We start from the raw sequence: 25,108 nt of genomic DNA on the forward strand, positions 1-25,108 counted from the left end.
TGATATGGATCAAGCTAAAAACTCTGGAGCTTAATTGGTATCTTGATGCTGATATAACCAGGTTTATATTAACTATACTTTATGAAGCTCCATATTTTGCACAGCAAGTAGGCATACTAGTAGGAGTACGTCTAATGACTAACATACTGAAATCTTATATAATTTTATTTTTCTTGAATGGTAGGCTATAAGGTTTCTCTAAATATGTATTCACGTAGAAGGCGAGTAAGGTAAAACAAAAACAAACAAAAAAAAGTAAGCCAGAGAAAGAATTGTAAAATTTAAATTGTTGTGGTTACTATTTTAACCATGTTTTTGCGATAAAATATTAGCATTTGATGTTGTGTCATCACGTTGTTTCACAAATACGATTTTAAGAGACTGTTTAGGACAACTGTAAGTTTGTCTACCTTTTCATTACATTACCTACCTTTTCATTTAGTCCATGTTTTCATTGCTGACTCATTACAAATGTACAAAACACCAAAACACTTATCTAAAGAATATCCCATTTCAAGCTTTGTTCTTTTTAGTGTCGTCCAAGTTACATTAGCTCACCTTTCTGTTACCTGTAGCCTACGAGCCTTTGCATAAATACTGAAACATTAACATTGGGCATGTTTATGATAGCTCATTTCTGGGTGATTAATGAGTTTGCCGACTCGCCCAGTCCGCCATATATTGTTATGTAGCTATACATGGTCATTACTTACCATTACATGGTTTATTACTAGTACCTGCGAAAACTACACGTTTCCAAACATTTGAAATTGTGTGGTGAAGACCCGCCTGTGAACAAACCTAAACAAACCTGAACAAACCCACCTTTGCTCTGTTAGCTTCCGGTAATGGTTCCACCTCCTCTCTACCTGTCTGGACTGGGCGTGTTTCACTGCCGACAGAGTCTCTCTCCTGGGTCAATCCATTTACTAAGATATTTCTAGGAATAGCTCACCGACAGAAAACTTTGAACAAAGGTAAGACTGGTTTCACATTCTTGACTTCCACATTACGGCTGCAGGAATACACCTTACCGTTACTTATGGGCCGTAAAGCAGCTTGATATGAAAAAAAGTAATCTTAAATATTCCTGAATAAAAAATCACACCATTTGATTGGTAAGAGTCCACTTTGGACTTGTGTCCATACTTCCGTGGCAGGTCTAACTCCGCCAGGACGTTTGGTTATAATTTGTATAACTCTTGTAGATTGTGGCAGTTATATCAATGTTTATTGTTTATTGTTTGTTTACGACCAGTTGCTTCAGTACAATAAGGGAAGATGCATATTTGTGCATGCCTAGTTCTAGTAGAAGGGGTTGTTGTATTTTTTTAATGGAGAGTGGTTTCCACATTTGTCTGGGTGTTTGGATGTTAAGTAACCTACACCACGGGAATTGAACATTAAAATACTGTTCAGTAGATTTTTAACATAACTTTTTCAAATGAATAAGATATCCTACATAAAGTACAGTTTAGTAGCTCCTAAGGAGTAAGAGTTCTTTAAAGATTTGCTTATTTTGTTGGGGGGGGGGGGGAAAGGATAATTTTGCATTTTGATGAGTTTGATATTGTCTCCACAACTTTTAGGTCTCATCCCTATAGTTTGACTAACATTGTTGGAGTAACTTCATCACTATCCAACACATCCCAACAAGCCTCTCTTTGACAGAAATGCAGGCTCAAACTCAAACTTTTAACTGTACCCTACAGCTGCATAGGGCGGGAGCAGTACAAAGAAACCAGAGCTCATTAAACCTAGCCTCCCGGCAACAGTTTCACACAGTATATGCACTGCTACTGGGCTACCCAGGACTAATGAAACAGGTATCCCTATTGATAGCCCCAATCTAAACTAGTGTGTGTGTAGTGGTTTCTTTGTGCATTTCTTTGTTTACCACAGTTCAGATGTTAAATAAAGGGAGTTTGGTGCATTGTGAGGAGACTGTTGTTTTGTATTGTCTCACCTGCACAAGATTCGTGTCCCTGCTCGTCACACATTCCACAGCTTTACCCTCCCTGCACCTCCTCCGCTCTTCTCCCCTTTCTTACCTGCTGGGTTTCTTTCATCCATAAAGTCTTTTTTCATAATTTGAATCAAACCTACTCCTCCGCCATATCTGTGCCCCACCTCCTGTGCAGAGCTGCTGTGTGTATTGTGTGTTCTGCAGTATCATCTTCTTCTTCCTGCTGGCCCCAGTATCTTTTCAGAGATACAGCAGAAGAAGCTTGGTGTAAAATCTGTTCTGTTGGAGGAACAGTACAATCAAGATTACATTAAGATGTTCCCACAGGATGTTGAGAAACACTTAATCCACTGACTCATGTTTTCGTCCCAGGTGTTTCCTAATCTCCCAAACAAAAGAAAGCAAGGAAAGAATCAACATATTTTGGTGGAATTCCCCAGCCCAGGTTATTAATTAGAGTTGGTTTGTGGTGTTAGAATTGATCCCCTCCAGTACTCCCTAGAGTGCCTCTGTGAGTGTGAGTTCTAAACCTGGGGCCGTCCTGTCTGTAATCCATGTACCTATTTTACTATTGTCTCTTTATAGAAGTGGGCCATGACTACAGCAGCAGAATATGGAGAAACATCATGGGAGTTGTCTGTGCTGGTGGATCAAAAAACTGGAGATGAGTCCATGAAATTCAAGCTACGAGTGAAGGGAGACTTGCACATCGGAGGCCTCATGCTGAAGCTGGTGGAGAAGATCAGTAAGTGCCAGTAGACCTTAGGGAAGTTACTGCATTTACAGTCTTAGCATCTCATTTGTGTACAATTACTAGGCATGGTGCAAAATATGAAAACTTCTGCGAGGACGAAGCACGGTAGATTAAAATATGGTTAAAGTGAGTATTTATACGGCATGTTTGAAGCTCAGTTTCTCAGCCTCCCCCTGCTGCCGTCAGTGTTCCTTAAGTGAAGCCACACCCTTGTTTGCCCTGCATTTTTCTACTCTGCAGTGCCATTGTTTCACCACAATGCATTGGCTTTTGTAGCCTTTAGGGTCCAAAGTTCAGGCCTGGATCTGGTCTGATATCTCTTTACAGTTGGCTGTAAACACTGAGGAGCTAATGTGATATGAAGGGTAGCTTTGAGGTGGTTTAAAGAGCATGAGACACAATAAATGACTAAGCACCTTGTCATCAACAGACGGATTTCAGCCCAGCAACATAATATGATGTCAGGTAGACTCATAAAACCACACTTTAATCATGCTCAGCCGCCCACACTAACGTGGGTACAGGATGTTTTTTTGTGTTGTTAGAGAATGTAGCGATTGTCTGACAAGAGCCAGAGCTTGGCCTCGAGACCTTTAAAATATGTCAAGTAAAAGTGCCCAATAACGAGCTGTAATACTTGTATTATGACAACAATATGGTAGTGATGGTTGAACTGTCTGTCTGCAGAGGCTCCTCAGGATTGGTCAGATCATGCCCTGTGGTGGGAGCAGAGGAAATGCTGGCTGCTCAAGACCCACTGGACCCTGGATAAGATCGGGATTCAGGTAATATGTAGACCATGGAGGGATTTCATTTATCTTTATAGTTGTGCTGACCTTTTTTGCAAGTTCTAATTGCAATATTTTCATTATAAAAACCATGAACATATTGCCTAGAAATGTAATTCTTCAAGGTCAAAGAGAGAGAGAAGGTTTTATTTCTACATCCCTGCAAAAACCACTTGTTGGATACATTATTTTGGATTATTTAGGATAAAGAATGTGAAGGATGTTATTTATCAAAATATTCCTACCCTCCATTTCTAATGTTGATTACCTGACTGAGGGGTGTATACACCCTTTGTGTACGTATTCTAAAGATTTTTAAAGGATTTCATTAGTAAATGTGATGAATGTCAACATAAACAGTGTAATGCCCCAAATATGGTTGCAAAAATCAAAGTATCAACACAATAGAAAAAAGTAAAGTTGTATGTATTAGGCAGGTATGGTTCATGAGATTTAAAAAATATATTGTTGCACAGGCTGATGCAGTCCTGCGATATACACCCCAGCACAAACCCCTGTTACTGCAGCTGCCCAATATGAAAACAGTCAAAATGACCGTCAGCTTCTCCAGTGTGGTCTTCCAGGCGGTGACAGAGATCTGCCGAATGCTCAGTGAGTGTTTCTCTTCTTTCTTATTGTCCTCTTGTCCACACTGCCTTTGTTTTATTTATTGTATCTGAGACAAGAAACATCATTGTTTTTCTCATCTAACTTCAATATTCTTTCACTCTGCCTCAGACATAAGAAGATCAGAGGAACTGTCCCTGCTGAAACCTCCAGATGATCCCTCCAAAAAGAAGAAGAAGAAAGACAAGAACTCAGCACAGGATGACATCTGGGACATTGATATTCTCAGCGGGGGACCAGGAGGCACAGGTACTGTGGACGAAGCTGATTCTTTTTTAACAATTCTACAAAACAAAAGTTTCACATACAGCACACAAGAACTAGATTTATTTTAATTTTTAATATCCCTTATCCCCACAGTATTGCTGAAAAGATTCAGGCTAGTACTCACATAATAAAAAGATTAATATACCAGCTGGGAAGAGATGGTAATAATTCCAGTGTTATTAAACTTGTTTCAGCCTTCATTTTTGCCTTAGTGTAAGTTCATTGATTCTAGTCTTGTTTTGCTATATACTTTATTTAATATTTATAGAACTGGTGATTTGTGTTTGGAGAGGCTTCACATATGTTTCAGTTTACTTATACTTATTCTTATTATTCTTATTTAATATACAGTCCCTCTCGGGTTGGTGCCATTTTAGAATCAAATAAATACATACAAAAAAGTAGGTCGACGCACTGATAACAGCAAATAAGCAAATACAAATCCAGTATTAAGCTGACAAAGGATGCTCTATTTTTGTATCAATAGATTCCTGTAAATTATTAATAATAGAACGGGTTGGATTCATTACTTTGCATAACATTGACAGTAGGACAGTGGTTTGAAATTCAGGGTTAGTTCACCCTCACAGAGCAAAGATCTGGTGAAGAAAGTTGAAAGATAATTTCTCCCCAGACAATTTTTCAAAGACATATAGGTGACTTATAGATGACTTAGCAAGATGCTGCATTACATTGTATTTAAAGCTAAAAAAAAAGAGCCATCGTTAATAGTATTAACTCACCTGTGCAATTTCCTGGAAGTGAAAATATTTAATGTGACATATGTTGATACATCTGGTACAGACGGATGCTCTGATAATAATGTTTCCAACAAGATCATTTGGCGATATTGATATGTATTATAACAACTTTAAGATGTTGGTGTTGTTGGGATTGTGGGCTGACTGGTTGGTTGAATTTGTGGCTAAAGATCATTGGCTGTTGTAGTTATACTTTGTTCATAATATGGGACTCTGCTGGTATTATAGCTTAGCTGTAGGGTTGGTAGAGCATCCGCCCCAAATACAGATGTTTAAGTCCTCACCGCAGCAGCCTCAAGTTCAGCTCTGCATAGACCTCGGCCCTTTGCTGCATGTCATCCCCTCTCTCCCCTCCCTATATTTCCTTTCGATTCTCAACTGTTTTATCAGTTAATGGCAAAAACAGCCATACAAATATGATTTGTGTATTGAAAATCTGCTAGCTCTAATCACAGGTAAGTAAGAGATACATAATGTGACTAATTCAACACGTTCAGATTATTGTCCAACCAAAGAGGGAGGGGACAGCGTCTTATTTCTGTGAGTTATGTCTGTTAGAGGAAGAGAGGAAATGAGGAATACATTGAGCTGAGATATGAAAGATTACAGTTTTCATCAGTGAGATCAGAAAGAATTGTTAAGTATGCTACCGTGTACTTCAGGGATCCCCCCAAAAGCCTTCTCTCTTCTTACACTGAGTATTCATTAAGGGTTACACTAACCTTAAAATAACTCTTTTTTTAAATAAGACATTTGTTCTCTTCCTTTAATGTCGTCCCAGTTCCAACCTCTCGAGTTTCATTTTAATTTTTATGAGTCCAATCCTTTTTGCCAAAAGTTTTACTCTGACTGTTGATTCAAATTTGAAAATAACTCTTAATTCAATTTTTAACAGTCCTCTTTCCTGCCTTTTAATAATTTATCTACCATTCTCCTTTAAAAAGGTCCCATGTACAGTAAGACCATGACAGCCACCTATGACCCAGAGAACGGGATGCCAGTGTCAGCCACGAGCCTTTGGTTTGGAGAAAATCCTCTCGCTGAGTCACAGCCAAACTTACCGCCTGCTGAGCTGGCCAAGATGTACCAGTCGCTCTCACTAGTGGACAAAGCAGTCAACAACGCAGGGTAGATAAATAAAACACATAAAAATAAGATGTCACTGTAGCCTTCGAGGGGTAACATTGATTTGAATACCAGTTATATAATATGGGTGACATTTGCAACCACAGCTCATCTAATCTGTTGTCGCTGTGTTCCACAGGTGGTTGGACTCGTCTCGCTCTCTTATGGAGCAAGACATTCAAGATGAAGAAAAGTTGCTTCTTCGCTTCAAGTACAATGTCTTCTTTGACCTCAATCCTAAAGTAAGAGACCAGGATAAATAAGAGACCTATAAAAAATGTTTTTTTTTATCCCCTGAAATGTTGTAAGGGATTAATTTTTGCTTTATAATAAAATGTGAGCGTATGTGTGTGTGGATGTTTTTGTGCTTTAGTATGATGCTGTCAGAATAACGCAGCTGTATGAACAAGGGCGTTGGTCCATCCTGCTGGAGGAGATCGACTGCACGGACGAGGAGATGCTGATGTTTGCTTCATTACAGGTGAATAATATTACATCACAGATATGGAAGTATCTGAAATGCTCTCAATTGGCAAAAGAAAATCTGATCAATATTTTTCCATGTTCTAAGTTATTTTAAATCCTATTTTCTCAATGTAAGAATGTACTGTCTTCCAGATTGACTGTATCCCTTTAGCTTTCCTATCCAAAATACAGGCAAAAGCCCATAACTGTTAAAATCTCGATTTCAGCATTATGCATATAACTAAAAAACATCAGACCATTTATGCACAGCTATTTTTCTATATTTATGATCACACATTTACATTTAAAACAGTTACATTACTACATCAGTATGCATGACAGAAAGTATTTTTCTTCACAGGCTGTAACTATATTTATGTTTTTTTATAACATATAATAACAACAGTAACAAAAAAGTCCACAGTCTGGAAATTACATTCCACATGAGTCAGACAGGACAACCACAGAGTCTCAACAAGAAGGGACTAACATCGTATTCAAAGAAAAGATTTCATCCCACATTTTGTCTGTTGGGTCACAATTATATTGTGACAAAATTGAGTATCTTGTAAAAAAAAAAAAATTAAGCAGCAGAAAACTGGCACTAAGGGTAAATTAACCATGTCCTGATTCAAATTGTCCTGCTGTCATAAACCTCAGTTCTCCTAATTAAGGACACTGTGTGTCCTTAATTAGTGTTAGGTTGATTTAATTTGCGTTTAAGACGAGAGAATATCATTCACCCCGGAGATTGGTATCTAAAACCTTATAAGGACGTGTCAGGACGTGAGGAAAATCCCCCTTAGGAGAGGAGATGGTCGATAATTTAAGAGAAAGAACAGTATATGGAAGCGATCGTGTTGTAGGAAAAGTAATATGATAGCAATTACATCTCCCTATCAGGAAAATATGCTCCTTGGAACTAATGATTACCCTAATAGCAGTAGCAAAGTTTTAGCATTTACCTGTCTGTGTCTACATTTCAGCCTGTCTCTGATAAGTTCGACTGTTATTGAGCAACTGTTGGGACAGTGATTCACAAATCACGGTGATTCAAACGGAGTTCAGTGTTGGACTCACCTACACACTGGTGCAATGGCTGGCACACAAGGCTGTACTCAAACCTCCCTCTGACTCATGCCAGCCTTGCATAACCTTCATAATGACTCGCACTTGCTGAAGTTATTTCTTACTTTGTTTTGTTTTAGTATCACATTTGTAAACTGACGATGTCAAGTGAACCTCTGGACCACTCCAATGAACCAGAAATAGATGAAGTAGAGGCCGCCTTGTCCAACCTGGAGGTGACGCTTGAAGGTGGACTCACAGACAGAATTCTGGTAAACATATTTTTTAAGACACTGGAGTGAATATTGACTGTAATTTGGAGGTTTTCAGGTCTGTTACAGTAGAACACCTGTTTTTTCAAAGCAGGAGTGATAGGTAGGCCTCTGATGATTGCATGTCTTAACATGGTGATGTCAGGAGAAGACGCACCATAATTGACAGTTGTTTGTCCCGCCCCCAGGAAGACATTACAGACATTCCAGAGCTGGCAGATTCCCTCCGCCTGTTCAGGTAAGCCCACCTTTATTCAGCTTGTATATAAGATTCCATTGTTCACAACTGAAGTGACACCTCATAAACCTGTCACCAAAATCCACCTTCAACTGTCCAGAGCACTTTGATCCACCTTATTAAGGAGCTCAAATTGGACCAGTCATAGGGAGATTTATGAGGGTAAAATATTCCCTATATGAATTGATTATGTCTATTATTTCGCCTGTAATTATTTCGGGGTCTAAATCAATTTTTGTTAAATAATTGATTAAAGGAAACAACCTATTATTGAGCTGCTCACTGATCTGGATAAGAAGCCTGTGTTATTAAGAAAAACATATTTTACACCTTCCAAAGCAGTCATGATGTTTTGTGTAAAGTCATCTGTGATTTTCTCAGATATGGTCATAAACTGTATCCCAGGTAAAAAAAAACAAAAAAAAACATATCTTTCTCTTTTTGTGTGTGTCTGACATCAGGCCCAAAAGACTAACACTGCGGCCGTACAAAGAGTACTGGTTTGTTTTCAAGGACACAACCATATCCTACTACAAAAACAAAGAAACCTCCAGTGGAGAACCCTTGGAGCAGTTTCACCTCCGAGGTCAGTGCAAAAACCATCATGTGAAAGTCTGTTATGCATGCTGTTATGTTGAAGATTAATTTTATTAATTTAATTTTTAAATCATTTTAGGCTTTCCCATGATGTACGAGTATGTCTTTTAGTATCCCCACTGCACTTGAATAATAACCCATAAAGGCTGGAAAACAGAGAACGGAAATGTTCTCAGTATTTATTGTTTTTATATGCATAAAAAAATACATATTTTGTGGTTAACACAGACTCATTACTGCTGCTTCAGGATATATACTGTATATATATATATATATTTAAATATTAAATAGCAAAGGCAGCATTAAAATTCAGTTTTATTCTCGCTGCTACTGCAAGCTGCATTTTTATTCTGAAAAAAAGAAGTAGATCCCCTGCACCTACCTCCATACCTCCATTTCTTCAGCACTCAAAACTACTATCTCTTGATTTGGCAGGCTGTGAGGTGGTCCCTGATGTCAACGTGACAGACAAGAAGTTCGGCATTAAGCTCCTGCTCCCAGTTGCTGATGGTATGAATGAGGTGTACATCCGATGTGACAATGTAAGACTCCACTATTCCTCCACAGACATTACTAACATTGTCCTGAGATAAGCAGCAGTTCTTCCTTACGTATTGTGCTGATATTGTAACTGTCAGGTGATTGTCCCTTTCTGCAGGAAACACAGTATGCTAAATGGAAAGCTGCGTGTATTCTGGCCTCAAAAGGCAAGACAATGGCCTACAGCTCCTACAAGTCAGAAGTGAAGAACATCCAGTCCTTTTTGCAAATGAAGAGCCTGGCGCCCCCTCCTGGGCAGGCAGCTCCTGACATTGACGCTATGGAGATGAATTCTGAATGTTTCGTTTCTCCACGCTACGCCAAGAAGCACAAGACCAAACAGGTCTTTAGAAAGGCGACAGCCAATTTACTTGACTTTGCCAACAGCCATCAATGTTACATCACTGTTGTTACTTAATATGTTTGGTTAATGTTTGCCTCTGGTTATTGTTTCAAGCTAACAGCACGTATCCTGGAGGCCCATCAGAACATTGCACGGCTGTCACTGATGGAGGCCAAGATGCGCTTTATCCAGGCCTGGCAGTCACTTCCGGAGTTTGGTATCAACTACTACATCGTGAGGTACAGTGCTTATATTTAAGTAAAATACAACTGATGTATTTGAACGTACAAATGGAATCCTGTTAGGATCCTGTTAAGAGATTATCCTTTCACTTGTGTTTCAGGTTCAAAGGCTGTAAGAAGGACGAGATTCTGGGGATCTCATACAACCGTCTGATTCGTATTGACATGTCCTCTGGTCTGCCTGTCACCACCTGGAGGTTCGCCAACATGAAGCAGTGGAACGTCAACTGGGAGATTAGACAGGTGAAGGATTGTTGTGGTCAGTATTTCATGGTATTGCTTACAGACAGTGTTACTTCACTAATATGCATCTTTTGTGTGTTTGTCCAGGTGACCATAGAGTTCGATCAGAATGTGTCTATAGCCTTCTGCTGTTTGAGCTGCGACTGCAAGGTGGTGCACGAGTTCATTGGTGGTTACATCTTCCTCTCCACAAGATCAAAAGACCAGAACGAGACACTTGACGAAGATTTGTTCCATAAACTTACTGGAGGCCAAGAATGAGCAGAATGAGCCGTTCCCACCTGTTACAATGTGAAATGACTAAATGTATCTGTATTGTAGCCCTGGTCACCATGGATACTGAACAGAAAACAGCAAAAGAAAATACAAACTGTAACACAGTCAGAGAAATTCCACATTGTCATATACCCTGCTGTAATCCACTATTTCAATGTACCATGCACTAGGAAAAATAATAGTTTTAATGTAAATATTTAGTCAGTTTTTCTCTCAAACTTGGATGAACCAATATATGTAAGATGTTTTCTGGTCTAACAGAATAAAAACTATTGTAAAGAACATTAAAGGGTTTCATATGTGTTTCACCTTTTTAAATTCAAGAATTTCAAGTTTTTCACATTGAATGTCGGGTTCTGACACGTCGTCGGGGCAGAAGCTGTTATTTTAGGTGTTTGCATGACACAAGTTCCATAAAACGTTATGACTTTTTAATCCAACGTTACACTTTTAACAAAATGTAATGCAACAGCTTAACACTCTGGTAATCAGATATTGTTCATAAATCGTATACATTGGACTGAAGTCACCAAGACTTACTACGATAACTTCCATAAGGTCTTCTGGTTGGGACTGTTGTTAATAAGACTTGCTGTCTAAGTGCAGTTGGGTCAGTTGAAAGTTAGTTGAGACTTTCCACTTACTCAAGTTGTCTCCCAGGTTGCAACATTTATTCCGATTCGACCATGTCGTGTTTTTTTTCCTGAGCAGTGTAGGAAGCTCTCTCCTGCTCTTTCAGCCACCTCACTGCTACACTGCTGTGCACTAGTGGTGGGCAGGTGGAGTTGGCAGACCGATTAAAAAGCAGTTATAAAACGCCAGATTGGGGCCCCATGCTGGGAAATAAAATGCACCCACCAGGCTGGATGATGACGTAGTTACACATCTGCTATGTTATACACTAAAAAAAATTAATTGTGTGGGAGCGTAATCCAGCATTGTCAGCTACCATGTTTATTAAAGGCTTTTTTGTTTTTTAATAAATGTGCATAAAATCAAGCTAAAATCCAGAATAATGTTCAGGAATGTGTCATCCAATGTAAAAGTTAATACAGGTATCAGGTATCTTAATCGAGGTGCTTTTAACACCTCAGATTCAGCTGCTGGTAAAAACACTTAGACTGAAACTGGGTTTTTAGTTCAGAACCAAATCCTGCATTTGTTTTGAAACTAAAACAAGACTTTTTTCTGCCACTTATATGTCTGTCCTGGACAATGGTGATGTCTTTAACCTTCCTTTCCCTTTGTAAAAGCTTACATGCCCTGGACATTGTGTATCAAGGAGGAATCTATCCAGAAAAACACAACATAGATACATTTCAACACGTATCAGAGTTTTGTCCCCTCAGCGATTGAAGCCCTAAACAAGCCTCCACGATGACTGGCCCCTTCATTATTATGTGTTGTTATATGTTTTTCTTCATGTAACAACCGTGCAAAGCTGTGAAAACAAATGTCCCCCTGGGGGACAACAAAGTATTGTATTGCTGTATTTATAGACTAAATGAAGAAAAGTCTTTACACACGTTTTACAAAACATATAAGATTCAAAAATATAATTTATATATACTTTTTTTTTAGAAATCAACATGTTGGATACATTAAATGAATCATTTTAAAGTAAACTTTAGTGACTTTATTGTTCATCAAATGTTTGTTACAGTGACATCAGTTTCCAATTGATGTGGTCACTTGCCATATTAAAATATAAATTATATGCCACCAATAAGATTAGGAAATAAGTAGGCTACCATAATTTACCTTACATATTATATTGTTTTTAAATAGTAGGACTTATTTTTCCATTTACATGAATGGATAAAGCTCGTTGATGCCGGCTTTCCTTGCGGTCTCTAACGATAGTTTCCCTTTCATCGATGATTCGTAAATCTACGTTTCAGCCTAGTCATCGCAATTCGCGGCTATTGGCTGGTGAGAACAGCGATACATATTCTAGCCAATCACAACGAAGTACGCCGAAGCGCAGCCCGAGCTACAAAATCTGCAGTCGGTTAGTCTTCCTGAGGAGCTAAGGAAACGAAAGCTAACACGTGGGAATAGTCATTTACCGTGTTTTGCTTTTACTTCAGGGTGATTTAGTGCCTTTTTTTGAACCGTGCCTTGACAAACAGAGACACCGTACAATAGTCTTCAGGTGACAGTCAGCTTTTAGGTTTCCGGTGAGCTATCAGTCTTGTTATGGAGGACAGCGGAGATGATGACTCTGCGTACAGAATCAAACAGGGTGACTACGTTGTGCTGAAACGAGGAGATATCTTCAAAGCGGTGCAAATTCAACCGAAGAAGTAAGTACTAACTAACTCATCTGTACTAATTATTAACCAGCTACACAGAAGCACAGGTTGCATATGTGTCTTAAGTCTATGGGAGCCCGACATGAAGAATTAGTTAAAACTGCATCAACAAGCATCTTGGCACAAAATGTCTAAACACAAATGAAACGCTTTTACAAGGTAAAATTTTATTAATATTATTACTTTGTTTGTTGTTGTCTGCCTGTCACACAGGAAGGTGATTTTTGAGAAGCAGTGGTTCTTCTTGGATAACGCAGTGGGTAACTTGTACAGCGCCACGTTTGAGATTGTGTCAGGAGCTCTGAAGCTGCAGAAACCCAAGGACTCCGCGAGCTCTACCGGTGTGTTACCTGCTGTCCACACACACACACACACACACACACACACACACACACACACACACACACACACACACACACACACACACACACACCTACCTGTCAGATTCATGTTTGATACTTTTCATTGCCCATATCACGTTTTGCTATGTGATTAATAAGTTGTGTTTGTTTACGGAATGAACTTTGGAAGAAGCAGACATATCAGATGTTGTCCTTTCGTTTTCACTTTGAATGGTGTTTTTATGTGTTCTTCCCAGATGCAAAGGAGGTGGGCACAGACAACAGAAACATTAAAGATGATGGAAAATCTCAGAAACTGACCAGAGATGATATAGAAGCACTCAAAGAGAAGGGTCTGAAGGGTCAGGTACCAGTAACCTATTAATTACATACAAACATGGGTAAATATCATTCTACAGCCATTATGTTTTTGTTGTTATCAAAATCCATAGAAGTCAAAACCAACAATGTGAGAAGTCTGATTTGGTAAAAAATCAAAGTAAAGAGGAATCAACAGAGACTGTCATGGTACAGATGTGTTTTTTAACCATAGCTTAGTAAAGTCCTTGAAATTATTATTCATTTAAACACATCTATTTTGCATAATTATCAGTCCAACAAATCAACAAAGATTTCCAAATGATGTTGGAAGCAGGGGGCTTGGATCAGAGTGCCACAGTCAGGATAGGGAAATAAAGTAACAGAGAGAAATGTGCCAGTGATGCAATGTTTGGTTTTGTCTTGTCATGGGGACCTTATCTTTTAAATGCTGAGATGAAACGTTGGAAGCACAATGAGAGAGATTCTTGAGGCTGTGTGTTCGTGTGCTTTGCAGGAAATCATTCAGCAGCTTATAGACAACAGCTCAACGTTCCGCGATAAGACTGAATATGCCCAGGATAAGTACATCAAGAAGAAAAAGAAGAAGTGAGTCACTTCTGATGACACATGCAATCTGTTCCTGGAATCAAAATGACACGGCGTGCCGCAATTAGTGTTATCACCTGTTCCTGTCTTGTGTTTTCTCCAGGTATGAAAACACCGTGACGATTCTTAAGCCGTCCTGTCGCATCTTGGCTATGATGTACCACGGCCGGGAACCAGGGAAGATCTGGTGAGTCAGCAAGTGGTTTGACAGAATGTGTGAGAAATGTCTTTTTTCAGCGCAGAACGAGATGAATGTATGTGTGTGTTTTCATGTGTTTCAGCCACCTGCGCTATGACACGCTCGCCCAGATGCTGACTCTGGCGAACATCCACGCTAACAGTAAAGTGTTGGTGTTTGAGACGTGTGCTGGCCTTGTGCTTGGAGCCGTCATGGAAAGAATGGGGGGTCAGTCAGTCCTGTGAACTTGACCAAACAAATTTAACTTGAGTCTGTACAGAGAATTTGTTTTCTTTATTTTAAGCATTTGCTTTGCCCTTTTTGTATAAATGCTCCATTTTTCCTTCTTATCCAGGCTATGGCTCAGTGATCCAAATGTACCCAGGTGGGGAGCCCCTCCGCGCTGGTGTGGAGAGCTTTGGCTTCCCTACACATTTCCACGATATGCTGCATGATTTTCCCATCTGCCGTGTCAACGCTCTGCTGGCAGGAACTCTGGCCACCACTGTCAAAGATCCGAGCTGCGCTGGTAGGGGAAGAATTTTTTTATAAAAACAAACAAACTCCTGCTTGAGACTTTAGAATTTGATTTGTATGCTTTCCTCTGATTTTCATTCTGCAGCGGTCCTCTGATTAATATTTTCTTCCCTGTAACATCACAGATCCAAAGCAGCCCAACCTGGCTGCAGAGGAGAAGAAAAACCAGCCTCAGGGAGAGCAGCAGGGGAATCCAGAGGAGCAGAGCATGGAGACAAACAGTGCTGCTGCTGCCGCTGCAGTCGATGACAAGGAGAAAGATGAGCAGGAGAAACGTCGAGAAGCCAAAGTACGTCCACTATTTACTAACCTCACTGTGGACATGATTTAATTTTTGTTTTCATGTCCACGTATTTGCAGTTAACGCAAATAAGTTTGTAATATCAACATTGGGTCTGAAAGAGGTAGACAATGTTTGGCCTTTATGGTTTTTGTAGGCTCAGGAAAGGAAGGTGAAGCTGGAGGAGAAACGGAAGAAGCTGTTATCCGTTGCTGCCCTGCTGGAAGGCAGGAACGCTGACGGGTTGGTGTCAAGATTTTAGTTTCTGCTTCTCTGCACCGGTCTGCTCATTTCGGCATCGTCTCTCTTTCTTCCGCCTCTGCCTCATCAGTTCTGGATCACACTGAGTAATGAGCAACCGTAATTGAAATAGACCTACAGGCATGAAAATAACAGATTAATGATTTAAGTATTGTTAAGTCTGTCAATATAGGGCGTGATAAATAATGTGCTCACGCTCCATGACCAGCACACAAAGCCCCGACAAGGTGAACAATGTGATTGCTCTGCAGTTTCCTGTCATATAAAATGAAGAGTTGGTTTTATAGCTTTGCTGCGAGGGTGACATGCAAGCTAGAAGTATTGATCTTGTTAGCCTATTGACTTTCCTCAGAGTCTTCACCACACCATAGCAGCTATATCATAAACAGAACCTCAGAGCACAGTTTTCCATGCTGTCCTAAATCAGCCTCTTTTACTGACTCTCATCCAGCTACATAAAATAGGAAATGGATGTCTATAACAAGTACTAAATCCATAAGCCTACAAGGCGTAACTCACAAAAAAACCCTAATAAGCAAAATTTCTTCACTGCCTACCTATACATGTCCAAGAACAGTGTGTATTTTACAATGTGTTTCATAAAAGACAGGTTTGCTGGATCATCTGTTGGTTTCCTTCATGCAGGTTGGTCATAGCCAGTCGCTTTCACCCGTGTCCAGTGCTAATGGGCCTGCTGAAGTTCCTCTCACCCTCCCGCCCTTTTGTAGTCTACTCCCAATACAAAGAGGTAAGCTCATCAGTGGTATTTACCACACAACGGCACTGTCAGTGTACCACGATGAATGAGGATTATTAGCCCTCAGAGAAAGATCTCTTTTCTTTTTTTTTTTCCACAGCACAAATTGTTCTTTTTTTATTATTGCTTTAGGGTCCTTTGGGCAATGTTTTTATTACATTACTGCAGCCGACATCCCTGTCACTGCCAAGGAGTTGAAATGCCTGCCATGTCCCAGAGCTAAACACGCTCAGTTGTGCTTATGCTTCTAAAAGGATCAGTGTATGTGTGTTTGTGTGGACTCATTGACTCCGCCTAATGTTTCTGTGTTCATGTCTCCCACCTTCATCTCGGCAGCCTCTGATTGAGTGCTACACAAAACTCAAGGAACAAGGCGGTGCAATCAACATCAGCCTCAGAGACACCTGGCTCAGACATTATCAGGTAACATTTGAACTCATCATGTTCTTTTGGTTTGAGTTGCTTTTAACTGTATCGCCTAAAGAGGATTGTTCACATTGATGAACCCACAATGGAATTATCACCAGCCTCTGTAGTTACCTTGAGCTCAGTTAACTGTTTTTTTATTTTCTGGTTTTGCAGTCAAAAGCATTTCTGTCTTCGCTCACTCTCACCATACGTGTTGTTTTCAGATGTATCATGCAGCTGTTTCAGCCAGAGTGCTCCAAAAACATGTTATTCTGTCTGCTCAGAAAACTGCACACAGACAAAGTTAGCAACTAGCTGATAAACGCAGTGAAGCATTTAAAGCATAGAAAGAGCCCGATTGATTCTCATACGTTTGAGAGCAAAAAAATGAGAGGGTAAATGTTTATCCTGAATTTGTCAGTTGAACTTGCACACAGTTCTATATGAATGCCTAATTGGCAGCTTTTTGCTAACGTTTTCAGAAATCAGGGAGAGAGACAGAGAGAGAGAGAGTGGGGAATGTGTGGGAAATGAGCACCAGGCTGGGCCACCAGCGCCCCCGCCAATAAAACATTTTATTTATCATTTGGATCACATTCGGTACCAAAATGTGTAACGATTGGAAAAAAACCAAAACATAACATGTATTTATTTAATGCCTCTCAAGCAGATATGAAATTGGTCTGTGTCCGACTAACAATTACTCTCAGAATTGTTGTGGAAGCAGGAGCTAATAGGGTTCCTTTAAACAGGTTTCTAGGAACTAAAGAAGTTCATAGTTGCTGCTGTGCAGAATCAATAATAAAAGGGGGGAGGGTTCCAATAGTTCCTAGAACTACGACAAAGTTCCTGTGGTTCGAAAACGCCTAATGTTTATTTTAATGCATTAGATGTTTAAGAGTAATTTCTACTCACATTATTGGTTGAAATTTCTCACAGATATTCCACATTCTTCTGCATCAGTTCTTTAAAAAGATCCATGTCTCCGGCCCTGAAGTATTATCACAGACTCTCACTTTTTTGCTCTCCCTGGCCGCTCTTATTTCTTTCTTGTGATATACTTTTTGAACTCTGAGGTTAACTGCCTGAAACCAGCTACATTGCATATTCAAAGAGATCTTTCTCCTCATGAACAGTGTTATTTCCCCCCAGCTCTTCTTGTAGGATTAATGTCTCCTGACTCTTGTGTGTCTCTAGGTGTTGCCTAACCGGACACATCCCGTGCTGCTGATGAGCGGGGGCGGGGGCTACGTCCTCTCAGGAACAACAGCTGCCATGGACCGCGCCAAACCTGCAAGCTCCCAGCAAGCTGAGGAACCAGCACACAAGAGACCGAAACTGACAGACACAGAATGATAAACGCGTAAAGGATATTCAGAGGGCACATTGCAGGGCTTTCTCCTCCAGCATCCACTTCTCTGATTTAACAGATCTGATCTGACACATCTGGAATGAAGTAGACAGAGTGTCGAGTTTGCGTTCATCAGCACACTTACTCCCGGTTTGTGTGTACAGATCAGTGCAGACTGTAGGTAATGCTGGGGAGTTAACTGTAAGCCAGTCCAGGCTGTGTGAGCTCAGTGTGTGTGTTATAAAAGGAACTGCGAAAATAATCTGTTGTGTTTAGAGTATGTGGCAGGTTTGTGTTTCATGCATTACCAACAGGTGTGTAGATATTTTTTTCAAAGTGAATCCTCTCCAGCTTCTAGGTTATTACTTTGTTTTTAAATTTTGTTATTCCCATAAGAAGCGGCATTTGTTATATGAGCTTTGTGTGGGCTACATCTGCATCTGCACAGAATTAAAAAAGCAGTACAAGAGAGACTGATGTGTGATCATTTGTTTCCGTCAAGAAATCATTTCAAAGCGATTGGTTTGGTCCCAGAATAGTTTTCTTTTATTGAGTGCAAACTGAACAAACTCTTCAGAAGACAATATTGAGAATAATTTGCCTCAGATATTTATTATTTCAATAGATTCTCTTACTATATATATGTATAAACATCAAAACCATTCCCATGCGGATTAATTCGTTGACGTCAAAATATCACAAATACATTGATAAACAGGTTGATCAAATGTTTTTGGCAAGGCTCCAGAGTTCTTTTGTCTTGTTTTTTTTTTCATTTTCAACACTGTAAGCACACTTATACGGCAGACATAGTTAGACAGCAGTGTTTATCCACTGGTGTTGAGAAGAAACGCTGAATTATGCACTGTTGTCATGCAACTTAGCAGCGATTTTCTGCAGCTCCATGTCCATCGCTGCAAGGTTTTCCAGCTCTTTCTCCTGAAAAACATGAAAATGAACATGTCAGCAACTAAACACTATCCGTCCACATTTAGGCCTGTGTCCCCAAAGCCTGTTCCGAACTTTCTGTGAAATGCTTAGCAGATGATTTAGGTTAAACATTTCCTTATTATCCCTTGAGTTGTGCTGCAGAACGCCTCCTCGTACTCCGATTAGTTTGTTTTTTTGCCTTCTGCTTCAAAGTATTTGACAAGATAAGGAGGTATCTGAAGGCCATAGCTCTCTTTTTATTGGGAAAGTTATGAATTTGATTGCTCTATGGGGTGGTAATCATGAAGAAAAACTAGTATGAAAAGTGCAAATATAAACAAGCTGAGAGAACAAGTAATAAAACTGATTAAAACAAGGCAATCAAAAAACAATCTTGTGTACAGCAGAGTTGAGGAAAGGGTCACTGCTTATGAATATACTGGTTGCATGTTCTCTGTATTCGGGGGGGGGGGGGGGGGTTGCTCTTGCGGGGTAAAGATCTTGATGTGCATTTGCACAGATGCATATTCACTGATGCTCTCTGGTTCTGAGGGCGAAACTCCTGACATGTCCAAAAGATTTCTATAATGAGCACGGCTGCTTTCTTTTCCCCCCAGTGACATGGACAGTTGGAGGCACTGGATGTGCTTCACGGCCTGACATGGTCAACTGAATAAATATGTTTTGAAACACAAGCAAATGTCTTTTTACAGCACGGAAAGAGCTGTAACTTGTGAAAAATAAACATATTCTGGCGAGCTTCTAGGGAAGACGACTGTGATTTCAGCATGAAATTCTTAAATTACAAGTTTTTCCTCAATCCTGGTTTCTTACTTACTGAACAAGTATCAGATATTTGTGTTTCGCTGTAGACTACACCATTTATTTAAGACAAAGCTGTATTTCTATACTTTAGTTTTGTGGTCTAGTTTGAGGTCTAACAGTGAAAACAACAGTTAACCCATTCTCGCATTGTCTGTAAAATGTGTTTGTGCAGGGAGTGGGTTCACTTTTTACCTCCTGTGCAGTGAGTGCTTTCTGCTGCGTGCTCCTCTTTGCCTCCTCTTGGTTGGAGTGGTTGGACAGCTGGTTTATCTTATAGTTCAGCAACTTGGCCAGTTCATTCATCTGAACACGTCAAAGGCAGAATCATATGTAAAAACTGTACAATGTATAGGCCAACATGCAAATTAAAACATTTCAGTTAATGACAATACAATTACAGTGGAATTGAAACTGGATTGATGTTTAGTCAGTGCATTTTAGTATTCCATTCACAAACGTGCTAACACTTTTAAAAGGCAAGAAAAATCTAGGAAATAAGCAATATAAATAATTTACAAAAGCAGTTAAAGCCAAAATGTTTACTAAATCTGCATGTTCAGGTGAAGTCGTTAAGCCACAAACTACAGCTACAACAATTTTTAAATAATTATTTTGTGTTAATACACAATTCATACCTTGTTTGAGGTGGCAGCGTGTTCATCAGAATCCCTTTTAAACCAAGCAGGATGGTAGTAGCCTCTGAAAATCCAAGGACTGCGCTTTTCTGCCAGATACCTGAAAAACAGACTCAATTAGACGCTGTTCTAACGGACGCTTTTTAGCAGCACATGCAGCAAGCTCAAGCCTTTTGGTCATTTCTGGTATAAGTTTGGGTTTGGATCCCTTTCTACTGGACATGTGTATTTTTTAATCTCTCCAGTTCTTGGTGCTGCTGGGTATATGAGAGTATGAGCAAACAGAATTGAAGAGCAGAAATTCTAAGATATGATGAAAGTACCTCAGTGCGTCTTCCTCGTCTTTTCCGTGTCTTTTGTCTAGTCCCCAAGATTCCTGGCTGCGCTCTTCTTCTGGCTCCTCTCGCGCTTCTTCAGATAGCTCTTCATCACGTTTGTGTCTCCTCTGATGGTGCCTTCCAGCCCTCCACTCTCTCTTATCTCTTCCGGTGTCAAAATCCCAGTATTCTTGGCTGCGTTCTTCATCGGGCACTTCCCTGGTTTCTTCAGAGAGGTCTTCATCGCGTTTGTGTCTCCTCTGGTGGTGCCTGCCGGCCCTCCACTCTCTCTTGTCTCTTCCAGTATCGAAATCCCATGATTCCTGGCTGCGCTCTTCTTCTGGCTCATCTCGTGCTTCTTCTGAAAGTTCTTCATCACGTTTGTGTCTCCTTTGGTGGAATCTACCGGCTCTCCAGTCTCTCTTGTCTAATCCCCAAGATTCCTGGCTGCGCTCTTCTTCTGGCTCATCTCGTGCTTCTTCTGAAAGTTCTTCATCACGTTTGTGTCTTCTTTGGTGGAATCTACCGGCTCTCCAGTCCCTCTTGTCTAGACCCCATGATTCCTGGCTGCGCTCTTCGTTAGGCTCTTCTCGTGCTTCTTCAGATAGCTCTTCATCACGTTTGTGTCTCCTTTGGTGGAATCTACCGGCTCTCCAGTCCCTCTTGTCTAGACCCCATGATTCCTGGCTGCGTTCTCCATCATCCTCCCCCTCGTCTCCACGTTTGCCGAGCTTCTTCTTGTAGTAGCGATGTAAGGGCCTCCATTTACGCTTATCTCTCTCCTCCTCATCTTCGTTAATGTGTCTTTTGTCTACATCCCAGGACTCTTGGCTGCGTTCCTCTTCTGGCTCCTCCCTTTCGTCTCCGGCAGGTTCTTCATCTCGTTTGTGTTTCCTCTGGTACCTCCGGGGCCTCCAGTTCCTCTTCTCTTTGTCTTCGCCTTCTTCTTCTTCATCTTCTGATCGCTTTTCCAACCCCCAACTCTCCTGACTACGCTCACCATCATCCTCTTCCTCTTCTCCCCGTTTTTGTTTCCTCTGGTACCTCCGGGGCCTCCAGCCCCTTCTCTTCTCCCGCTCTGTTTCTTCTTCTTCTTCTTCTTCTTCTTCTTCTCCTCGTTTTTGTTTCCTCTGGTACCTCCTTGGCCTCCAGCCCCTTCTCTTCTCCCGCTCTGTTTCTTCTTCTTCTTCTTCTTCTTCTTCTTCTTCTTCTTCTTCTCCTCGTTTGTGTTTCCTCTGGTACCTCCTTGGCCTCCAGCCGCTCCTCTTCTCCCGCTCTGTTTCTTCTTCTTCTTCTTCTTCTTCTTCTACATTCTCGTGTCTCTTCTCCTTCTCGTCACCAAAGCTCCAGGATTCTTGGCTGCGCTCATCTTCAGGGGTTTCTCTTTTCTCGTCCATGGTTTTCAGGAGAGCCTCGATTTCTTTTACATCCGTTCCTTTTGCCAAAGGCACCTCAGGTTGACCTTTGATGTCCTCAGCAATCTTCTTGTCCAGTGGGGCATGTTTAACCCCTGTGACAGAACAGAGAAATGATCAAAGAAGTTGTAATGATCCATTATAAATAACTTTTAATGGACAGCTCATGATGGATTTTCTAATTAAATACAGCTTATAGATCAAGTCAGTTATTTGTTTGATATTTTGTTTCAGTGAAGCTATAATTCTTTGGAGAAATAAAGGCTTCTCTGTGAAGACATTTCACAGAAATCTAAATCATTACTATTACGTTTAGGCTACTTATTTTACTAGCAGGCTGAGACAACATTACATTTCTTTAAATATGTGAATCAGCTCGATGTCTGCACGAACTTACAACTCAAAATTCTGCATCAACAACATCCCCAATGCATACATTTTGCCTATTTATGATCTCCATGCCAGTGAAAAATCTGCTCGTGCTATCAACCTGCTTGGATGATGTCTTTGCAGTCCTGATCCAGCTGGGAGTCCGGCTTGGAGAGAGCTTTGGAGAGGACTTCGACCAGGCATCGTGTTACCTGAAATAAACAAAGTATGTAATGTATCGACTTTTGTTGCTTTCAATTCCTGCATATCTGTTGTTTTAAACTTAATATTAAACTGCATTAAAAAAAAAAAAGCATACCACATCTTCTCTTTGCCCCTCTTTTCCAACTGGAAGCGCTAGATTTTCTTTAAGAGAAAGAAAAGTATAATTTAGTCAAATTGCACGAGGAAACAGATGGCATGAATAAAAGTGAAATAGTAGTCGGTGTCTCTGTCCATGGTGCTGAACTGCGCTTTCCAACTTGAAACACTCTGCAAGACTTCTTCAACCTACCTGTCAAGAGACCAAGAACCGCGGCAAACACAAAAATAAGTCTCATCTTGGCGAGATCAGCGGTAAATCCTAGAGGAAAGTGCGAAAAGCACCGACTCCCGTCCACTCTGTAGTGGCACGAGAGAGGTGCGCTGTCTAGGGCTCGAGCTGCTCTGAAGACTGGAGCCGAGGAGCGCCTCTAATAAAGCGAGGAGTGGGCGCGAGGCGCGTGGGAGGAGGGCTTCAGGCTCGGTTCATGTCATGACTCATTAGACCTGCAAAGAGGGTGTCCTGAGTGAGGTTTGATGCATGCACAATGTCGACATTTTGCGGAAAGTGAATTAGTAATCTAGTTAGTGTCGCGGTTCATTCAGGTGATCATTTAATAGATTTAAGAGACCAGTGGGAGGGGTGGTTGTTTTAAATGCCACGAAGTGCCTGAGGACAGGACAGATGATGTAGGTGCAGGGGTTGACTAAGCATCACGAAGCTGCTTTAATGTTTTTTTTTTTAATTGACTGAAAAGTTTGTGTGTTTTTGATGCTGCTGTTGATATCACATCGTTCATCTCTCTTCATCATCAGATGAAGAGAGATGAACGTATTGATCACCAACAGGTGAAATTCTCCTATATCAGATAAAAGAAAAGTTTAGACACTAATCATTTGATTAAAGAAAATACAGGCGACAATGAAAGGATACAAAAAAGAAAACATAAATAACAAAAGTTTTAAAGGCTATACCCACTATAGTATGTACACAATTCTTTCTCTATAGTATTTCTTCTTGAAACGAGCAGTTTCCACATAGCTGTGTTTATTGCAGGTTTGCTGTATTCTATTGCATTTGATTGCAGATTCATTCACTTTATTGTGCCATATTTTTTTCTTTGCCTTCTAGAAGAGGCTTCCCCCAGTCTCGGGCAGGAGTTATGTAATAGCTTCTTATTCTCAATTGCGATGTTGCCCTACATTTCACATTTTCTTAGAAGTGTAATGCAACATATTTAAAACAAGTTAAAGCAAGCATGTTCAGCCATAGAGGCTGACAAACCCTGAGTCAGATTTTCTTACTCTTCAATAATTAATTCAGCCTTCACTGCTTTGCAGCCAGCCTCCCATGGGTACTACAGCCCCAGTTGAGGATAACTGGTTAAAGGAGAGACCTGGATCGATCGTTTTTGTGGTTTTCTCTCAAGCGCTAGAAGAGGATGTAAATCTTTTGAAACATTGATTATTATTCCAGTGGTTGTACGTAATCAGGATTAAAGTTTATAAGAAAACAGATGCTGGGAAACAAGAAACAATTGAATTACTGTACAAACATCTGCAAGGGTTTGTGTGAGCACATTTGTAAGAACAGGACTCAAATCTAGATTTTCATCTTTTACTTTTAACCCCAAACTTTGCATGAAACTAGGTTGTGCATGAATATGTGTATCTTAATCTGCAACTTCTTCTGTCTCCGTAACAAACTGAATGGATTGGGATGAGCTGACATGTGCACCGACAGAGCTCAAACTGTGTTGGCTTGGCTCACCAAGGCTCAGAACATTCAAACTGACAACCGCTAGCATCTTCTGTTTTTGCACTTTGCATGATTTCTTGTTTGGCTTCCTTGTGGTGCAATTTGTTCTTCCCCAGAGCGAATCGTAGAAAACAAAGTTATAAAGTGACCCATGTGCTGCCCTTTGGAGAGGCCATACATTCTTTGTTTCTGTAGTCCTCTGTGGATGCTTTTCCTGTCTCGATAGTCCTCTGTGGATGCTTGGAAATAAATGAGGACAAAAATGTTTACATGGTGTTTTCATGACAAGAGCTGACCTTTATGTATGGCAAAGTACATTCAAATTCAATCATGTCTTGGAAAGCATAGGCCCAGAAACTGCAACAGCTGCGAGCAAAATGAGAATATGGTGCTCTATAAATCTGCTCTCTCGCCTGAGCTTCTCGTGCCTTTACATGGCCTGTTACAGACATCCATCTTTGTTACTGCAGACAAGCCCCATAATGGTAAGTGAAATAATAGCTGGTCAAAACATAAAACTGAAAGGTAATGATTCAGAGCAACCAGTGAACCCAGTCCTTTGTGTGAATGATAGAATATCACATATTTTGTGTAGCAGCAGCAGTAGCAGGACAGCAGTGCTCTGCAGTTTCCTCTGTTGTCTCCAGGGAGGAAGTTGTGTCTGTGACTG

At 40.4% G+C, this 25,108-nt stretch overlaps 3 protein-coding genes across 4 annotated transcripts; 2 read left to right on the forward strand and 1 right to left on the reverse strand.

Annotated features, from left to right (window-relative positions):
- Positions 1-820: 820 nt before the first annotated feature.
- fermt1 (FERM domain containing kindlin 1) lies at positions 821-10,861 on the forward strand. Its single transcript, XM_061052444.1, has 16 exons — positions 821-977; positions 2,552-2,711; positions 3,408-3,505; positions 3,985-4,120; positions 4,247-4,384; positions 6,108-6,291; positions 6,428-6,530; positions 6,662-6,769; positions 7,962-8,093; positions 8,282-8,331; positions 8,793-8,917; positions 9,364-9,470; positions 9,587-9,811; positions 9,926-10,050; positions 10,155-10,296; positions 10,384-10,861. Exons 2-16 carry the CDS (start codon positions 2,561-2,563, stop codon positions 10,555-10,557), a joined length of 1,998 nt encoding a protein of 665 aa, XP_060908427.1. The 5' UTR covers positions 821-977; positions 2,552-2,560; the 3' UTR covers positions 10,558-10,861.
- A 1,711-nt stretch (positions 10,862-12,572) lies between these two features.
- On the forward strand, positions 12,573-18,400 carry trmt6 (tRNA methyltransferase 6 non-catalytic subunit). Its single transcript, XM_061052447.1, has 12 exons — positions 12,573-12,878; positions 13,101-13,228; positions 13,486-13,595; positions 14,064-14,155; positions 14,259-14,342; positions 14,437-14,561; positions 14,689-14,862; positions 14,996-15,159; positions 15,308-15,393; positions 16,057-16,159; positions 16,505-16,591; positions 17,774-18,400. The coding sequence occupies exons 1-12, from the start codon at positions 12,772-12,774 to the stop codon at positions 17,930-17,932; spliced, it is 1,419 nt and encodes a 472-aa protein (XP_060908430.1). The 5' UTR covers positions 12,573-12,771; the 3' UTR covers positions 17,933-18,400.
- A 50-nt stretch (positions 18,401-18,450) lies between these two features.
- chgb (chromogranin B) lies at positions 18,451-23,212 on the reverse strand. 2 transcript variants are annotated; one of them, XM_061052446.1, is made up of 7 exons: positions 22,933-23,212; positions 22,738-22,784; positions 22,540-22,630; positions 20,641-22,144; positions 20,335-20,417; positions 19,875-19,993; positions 18,451-18,866 (listed from the first exon to the last, which is right to left on the reverse strand). In XM_061052446.1, exons 1-7 carry the CDS (start codon positions 22,976-22,978, stop codon positions 18,786-18,788), a joined length of 1,971 nt encoding a protein of 656 aa, XP_060908429.1. In that variant the 5' UTR covers positions 22,979-23,212; the 3' UTR covers positions 18,451-18,785. The 2 variants fall into 2 exon arrangements, with proteins under 2 accessions (XP_060908429.1, XP_060908428.1); XM_061052445.1 differs by having other exon boundaries at positions 19,875-19,985; positions 20,318-20,417; positions 22,933-23,210.
- Positions 23,213-25,108: the final 1,896 nt, after the last annotated feature.

Source organism: Labrus mixtus, chromosome 12, assembly GCF_963584025.1.
Source record: "Labrus mixtus chromosome 12, fLabMix1.1, whole genome shotgun sequence".
In the NCBI taxonomy this organism is placed as follows: Eukaryota; Metazoa; Chordata; class Actinopteri; order Labriformes; family Labridae; genus Labrus; species Labrus mixtus.